At 33.6% G+C, this 7110-nt stretch overlaps 1 protein-coding gene across 1 annotated transcript; it reads left to right on the forward strand.

The window, feature by feature from the left end:
* Nucleotides 1–5782: 5782 nt before the first annotated feature.
* Nucleotides 5783–6778, forward strand: LOC129016044 (olfactory receptor 6K3-like). Its single transcript, XM_054454902.1, has 2 exons — nt 5783–5830; nt 5888–6778. Exons 1-2 carry the CDS (start codon nt 5783–5785, stop codon nt 6776–6778), a joined length of 939 nt encoding a protein of 312 aa, XP_054310877.1.
* The last annotated feature ends 332 nt before the right edge of the window (nt 6779–7110 follow it).

Below are 7110 nucleotides of genomic sequence, written 5' to 3' on the forward strand. Positions count from 1 at the left end.
GCATCTCTCTACAATGTCCTCCAGACTCTTCTACCACCTCCCTACAGTACCCCATAGGATCTTCATGCTTTTTGCTTTTGCAGAATGGGATTGTTCTTAATTACTTACCCCGCTTACTGTCCCAATTTGTCAGGACCTCAACTAAGCTGAGAGAGAAAGAGACAGAGGGAGAGAGAGAGTTGAACTGCCAGGAGTAGCTGATTAAAAGAACAAGGAGCCAAAATGAAAGTAACAGTGAATCCTTTAATCATTTACTTTGATAGTATGAGCGAAAGGCTAAACCTCCTCAAAAATAAACGCTGATTCTCCTGTTTCATTTCTCCCATGAAACGAAGGTTGAGGGTCAGGTGGATCAGTGCAGATTTGGGGGTCATCTTACTGTACAGAGACAGTAGATACACTGCACATAATCATGTAATGATCATCAAAATCAAGACAAGGAAAAAGTCCACTCCTTGCAGCCTCTCCTCCAAATTTCTTAATTGTGCCATTCAAAATTGACATTTCCTTTGACAAGACCCTCTGGCATGGCAATCATTATCTGTTTCTGTTCCTATGCTTTTGCCTTTTACAGAATATTATATAAGTGAGTCATACAGTATGTAACCTTTGACGTTGACTTCTTGCACTTACATAGTTAAGATGCATCCATGTTGCTGTGTGTACCAGCAGTCATTAATTTTTATTGCTGAGTAGTATTCTATTTATTACATGTGTTTATCACTTTTTTTTTTAAATCCATTTACCACCATTTAGGTTGTTTCCAGTTTTACAAATAAAGCCACGATGAGTATTTGATTACCGGTGTTGGAGTGAACATAAGCTTTTATTCCTTTTGGGTAAATACCCAGGGGTGTTATTGCTGGATTAATAGTAAGTATATGTTTAACTTTATAAGAAACTGCTAAACTCTTTTCCACAGTGGTTGTAACATTTTGCATTCCCACAAACAATGTATGCAAGATCAAGTTGCTCCACATTCTGCCCAGGGCTTAATATTGTTAGGTATTTTGTTTCCTTTTTTAAAAAATTACAGTAGTTATTTTTACCGATGAGTAATGATACTGTATCTCATTGTGGTTTTAACTTGCATTTCTCTAATGACCAGTGATGTTGATGTTGAGCATATTTTTATGGACTAATTTGACATCTGAAAGTTTTCTTTGGTGAAATATCTGTTGCTAATTTCTTTTAAAAAGTGTTTTTTGCTTTCTTACTGTTGAGTTTTGAGGTTTGAAGTATTCTATACAGTTTTTGTCAGATTTTTTTTTTTTTTGCAAATAAATTCTCCTGTCAGTAACTCAAAATAAAAACCCGAACAAAAAAAAAATAAACTACTGAGATTTTGATTTAAGTTGCATTGAATGGCTAGCTTTGGGGAATTGGTATCTTCACAATATAAAGTCTTCCTATCCATAAATACAGCATCTTTTTACTTATTTAAGTCTTCTTTGATTTCTTTCATCAGTGTTTTACAGGGTACAGCATATTGATTCTGCAATATATTTTGAGAGATTTAAAACTACTTTATATTTTTATGTTATTTTGAATCATATTTAAAATTTTATGTCCCAATTGTTCATTCTTAGCATATATGATATATACAGTAATTGATTTTTTATGTATTGGCATTTTATCCACTAACCTTGTTTTTCTACCTCAAGTCATCTCTGCTCTAATCCATTCTACATAATGCAACCAGACTCACTTTTGAAAATCTAAAGCTTTGTCAAATAAATTTAATTATCTGTTTAAGATTATTCAGTGGTTTCCTTATTTCTGTCTGGCAGGGTAAAGTCTCATTCTGTCAAGACAAAACTTACTACTTCCTTCAAGATAAGCTTTTTGCTGATTTCTCCAGCTTTATCTATGGCATCATCATCATATTCTCTCTGACACTCTCTCTCTCTCCTCTCTCTCTCTCTCTCTCTCCCTGTTCTGCCCAGAGGCAATGAGTTTAATTTCTGGAATGCATCAGCCTATTTTTGTGGCTTTAAAAAAATATTTATACTTATTATTCTTTCTGAAACACACCTCTTCGTAGCTGCAAGCTTTTTGCCAGGCTCCCTTCTACATATACTTCAGATAATGTGCCAGTCACTGTTCTAAGCATTCTGCCTATATAAACTGATGTAATTCTACAGCAACTACGCAAATATACTGTTTTTATTATCTCCATTTTATAGATGAGGAAACTGAGAGTATAGTTTATACAATTACCCTAAAATCACAAATGTAATAAGAAGTGTTAGAGCCATGATTCAGACGCATGCAGCCTATAACCAAATTCCATGTTCTTAAATACTAACTTATTTTAGTCCAGTTTTTACTCTGGACTGCCTCTAAATTATGTGCTCAATAAATTGTTCCTATTTAAACGAATTAACCCACTCTCATGTGCCTTCCTCTCTCATATTTCACTGAAAATTATTTGGATATAGTTAGCAATGATTCCCAAATCACTTCATCTAAAAATATTCTTATATTTCAACCTCTGCATTACTTGAATAATCTTCAGGATTTGAAACTGTCATGTACTACTTTCTTCCTTAAATTTTCTACCTTTCTGGTGCACCTTTGCCAGTTAGCTTTTCATGATCCTCTTCCCCATTTCCTCTTAGAGATTGGTGTTTTCCCGGGCCGCAATTTTCTGTCGCTTTCCTTTCTACTTTATTTATATACTTTCCCTGGATACCTTTATCCATATTGAGTTGTCATGTATAACTTATATGTGGGTAACTTCTAAATACATATGACCGATGCAGACATCATTCTGAACTTTACACCTGTCTACCTGATGACCTATTGGATATCTTCCTTTTAAGATCCCATCGGTACTCCAAGGTTCAGCCACTCTAAACCTATCTCTTCACTTTACTCCAAATCTCCTCCTCCTCCAAAATTCTCCACTTTTTATTAATTCTAATTCATTGTGGTAACAGCATTTCTTTATTTTTAATGTTTTACTTGGTTATTTATTCTCAAAGCCCAGTAAACAATAAAATTACACACAATAGGAAATAATAAATGTAAATAAATAAACTAGTAATAACTTATAATTGAAAAATTGGTTTTTATAAGTAGGCCACTCAATTGCCTGTATGGTATTTTAGCATTTAAGGTCGTTATCTGTTATCTATAGGCATCCTCTCATTTTCAATAGGAAAAGTAAGCATAGTTTATTCTTAGAATCATCTTTTAAACTTAAAACTAAAATCAGATCAGGTATATATATATATATATATATATATTCCTTTTTTTCTATAATATAATACAATGTGTAAGATAATTAAGAGGAATATATGTCAAAAGATCTTGTGAATGATGAATACATGTAATTCTATCAATTTAAAATAAAATAAGATAAATATATATGTATAAGATAATTACATTCTAAGAGAATGTATAAAATTCATTCTGCTGTGCCTTTGAAAGTACTCTATTTCAAAACTTGCTTTTTAGATTTGAGATTTTTATTTTTTTACTTTGTTATGGATTTTCTCTGCTCATAAAGTAATAAAAGTAAATTATTTTCTCCTTAATCAATGTTTAAAATAAACTGGGCTCCAAATGATATCAAGATTTGTTTATTTTTGGTTTAGTTTGTTTACATTTTTGTTTTGTCTTGTTTCATTTTACTTTTCTGCTTTATGTTTAATCTCTCTTCTCTAGCTAGTACTTTTCTCAGAGAAAAGTCAAAAGAACTTTTCTTGTCGGTATCCATTCTGCATCAACAGATTTAAGGTCTAACTCTGTGACTGTCAATACTCAAATAATTATTTATTGACAAGCTACCTTATAATGTAGCAAAATCCTGTTTCTATTTGGTCCTCAGATCAATTTCTTTATTTTTCTCAGTCAATTCATCAATGATAACCAGTTTGGAGTAAGTGGGACCTGCTAATTTTCTAGCATCCAGCATCCAGATTCACAAATTCAGAATTATATCTTTAAAATAATAAGGATATGGAAAAACATGTGAATTAACTGTTGGATTGATCAACTTTCTTATCAACTTTTTTAGCAATATGTTTTGTATTCTGCATAATATCAAAGAGCTACTAAACATGGGTGTTTTGGTAGTCTGGCACTGCAAGAGAAAAGTTGAAGCTCACTCTGAAAGATTATTTACCAAAGTGAAACAGTTAAGAGAAGCAGGAAGGGACAGATAGATGACAGACAGACAGATAGATAGATAGATACATAGATAAATAGAGATAGATACATAGATACATAGATAGATAGATATCCATGTGCCTGATATTCCATAAACAACAAATAAATCAACGACAATATCTGTAGAGCAGTAATATTTTTGTTTGCAACTTACTTTATGAAAATCTGAAGGATGCACATATATAAAAACAATCAAAATGTCCTAATTCTCTGTAGGCACTCGATTTTCCAGAAGCTGCCAAAGTAATATTTGTTAAACTTCGTTAATATAAACTAGTTCTTGATAGAATGTGTTCAAGATGTATATTTTGTTTTGTAATGAGATGTCTGACAAATACCAAAAGGTACCAAATATTTTTATTTCCTTGATCTATGTTTTAAATGCCTTGTTTTAATTTGAAACTTCAAATATTATTTCTTATTAAAATAACATGAAGTTTTAAATTCACGATTTATAAATAATTTTTAAAATAGTGTTAACTCAGGAAAAATATTTGCTGTCTTCATGGAGACATGCTGATGTAGAGCATAAGCAAATGTTCTTGTCTGAGGACAAGAACATTTTTCATTTTTAAATGGTTCCACATTACCCCAAAGGAGATATTATCTTTCAAACTTCCTTTGTGTTCTAAATCTCTCTCCTTAACTAATTTTTGATCCGTCTGTTAGGCTAGCTTCTGAATTGCCTGGACAATAAGTCCTGGGTGCAGCTGATGAGTTTCTCTGCACTACTTTTAGAGATAGCATCTTTATAGTTTATGCCACTTTTGAGGGACATGGTATCAAGAGACCTAAATTGTGCTAGAATCCCACATTTTGGCCTTTGCCTTCTTATGGTGATGGTCTTTGTCAGGATATAAACAATCTGAATCCTGTGACTCAGATATTTATAAAAAACCTCTGCTTCTTTTCAGTATTTGTCGTGGACAGACACTTCACCTGACTGACAAGATACCAAATCTTCCAGTGCCGAATTTCTCACTGATCCCTTCTTTCTGTTCTAGCCAACTTCTGGTGGCTTAATTATTTTCTGCCGCTGAGAATAGAATTTCCTACCAAGGCTTTATCTTCATATTTGTGCCTGAAGACTTTACCCTCTTTTCTAGCCACACTCAGTGTCATTCTGTGGTACGATAAAGGAGCAGAATACTAAAATTTAAAAATATTCAGGAAAATGGAGAATATAACTTTACGATAATTATATATAGAGAAAGATAACTAACAGTTTTGTCTAATCTCTATCTAAGAACCGTTAGAAAATTTATATGGTATATGATTCAAAACAGTTTGGGGAATTATTATAAAAGATTATTAACACCCTTATATATTTATTTTAGTTTATATAGTTTATAAATATGACATTCTTAATATCTTATTTTCTTACTATTTGTATCCTTCTTTTGAATGTAAGCTTCATGAATGTAGAGATTATTTTCCTTACTGCTAAATTCAACAAACCCACAGCTGTGTTTGGTACATAGTAGGCACTAAATGAATATCTGTTTAATTCGTAAATAAAGAGAAGTACATGATCCACCTAAAGCATATTTTTCATTTGACTTTTATATAAGCTAACACATCTGATTTTGTCAATTTCTTCTAGGAAATGAGCTGTGTCTTTCTATCCATAGCTGTTAAGGTTGCTGAGACCATGGTGAGGATTAACCAAACTACTACAGTAACAGAGTTTCTCTTCTCTGGATTCCCACAGTTTGAAGATGGTAGCCTCCTCTTCTTCATTCCATTGTTTGTTATCTACATATTCATTGTGATTGGGAATCTTATTGTATTTTTTGCAGTCAGGGTGGATACCCGTCTCCACAACCCCAAGTATAATTTTATCAGCATTTTCTCATTTCTGGAGATCTGGTACACAACTGCCACAATTCCCAAGATGCTCTCCAACCTCATCAGTAGGCAGAGGACCATCTCCATGATTGGCTGCCTCTTGCAGATGTACTTCTTCCATTCACTGGGAAATTCAGAGGGGATTTTGTTGACCACCATGGCCATTGACAGGTACATTGCCATCTGTAACCCTCTCCGCTACCCAACCATCATGACCCCCAGGCTCTGTTTTCAGCTCTCTGCAGGGTCCTGTGTCTTTGGCTTTCTTGTGTTGCTCCCAGAGATTGCATGGATTTCCACACTGCCCTTCTGTGGACCCAACAAAATCCACCAGATCTTCTGTGATTTTGAACCTGTGCTGCGCTTGGCCTGTACAGACACGTCCATGATTCTGATTGAGGATGTGATCCATGCTGTGGCCATTGTATTCTCTGTCCTGATTATTGCCATTTCTTATATCAGAATCATCACTGTGATCCTGAGGATTCCCTCTGTTGAAGGCCGCCAGAAGGCCTTTTCTACCTGTGCAGCCCATCTTGGTGTCTTTCTGATGTTCTATGGCAGTGTATCCCTCATGTACCTGCGTTTCTCTGCCACTTTCCCACCAATTTTGGACACAGCTATTGCACTGATGTTTGCAGTTCTTGCTCCGTTTTTCAACCCTATCATCTATAGCTTTAGAAATAAGGACATGAAGATTGCAATTAAAAAGCTTTTCTGCCCTCAGAAGATGGTTAATTTATCTGTAGATTAATGCTAGCTCATAGGCACCTTTCATTGTGGATGTTACTCTAACACAATAAACCATATAATTAACATATAATTTATTCATTGTCACATGGATATTTTGTGTCTCTTTATACCGGTTCTTCCCCTGTACATGTATATCCTGCTTACATGTATATCCTGCCAAATTAAGATAGCATGGACTACCTTTCTAGACTTATACAGGTGGGTAAAATATAGAAAGGAAATATGATGTTTAAGCCATTAAACATAATTAATATGTTTTATGAACATTAATTTATTATTTGTATATAAACATTTGTTTGTTTATATTATTTGTATATAAACATTTTATGTAAA

This window comes from Pongo pygmaeus, chromosome 1 (genome assembly GCF_028885625.2).
Source record: "Pongo pygmaeus isolate AG05252 chromosome 1, NHGRI_mPonPyg2-v2.0_pri, whole genome shotgun sequence".
Classification (NCBI taxonomy): Eukaryota; Metazoa; Chordata; class Mammalia; order Primates; family Hominidae; genus Pongo; species Pongo pygmaeus.

Excerpts from the sequence above, each read along its gene's own strand:
- LOC129016044 (XM_054454902.1), top strand. The coding sequence starts at position 5,783 with ATGAGCTGTGTCTTTCTATCCATAGCTGTTAAGGTTGCTGAGACCATG. Across the intron at positions 5,831-5,887 it reads TTAAGGTTGCTGAGACCATG|TTTGAAGATGGTAGCCTCCT; the intron begins GTGAGGATTAAC and ends GGATTCCCACAG.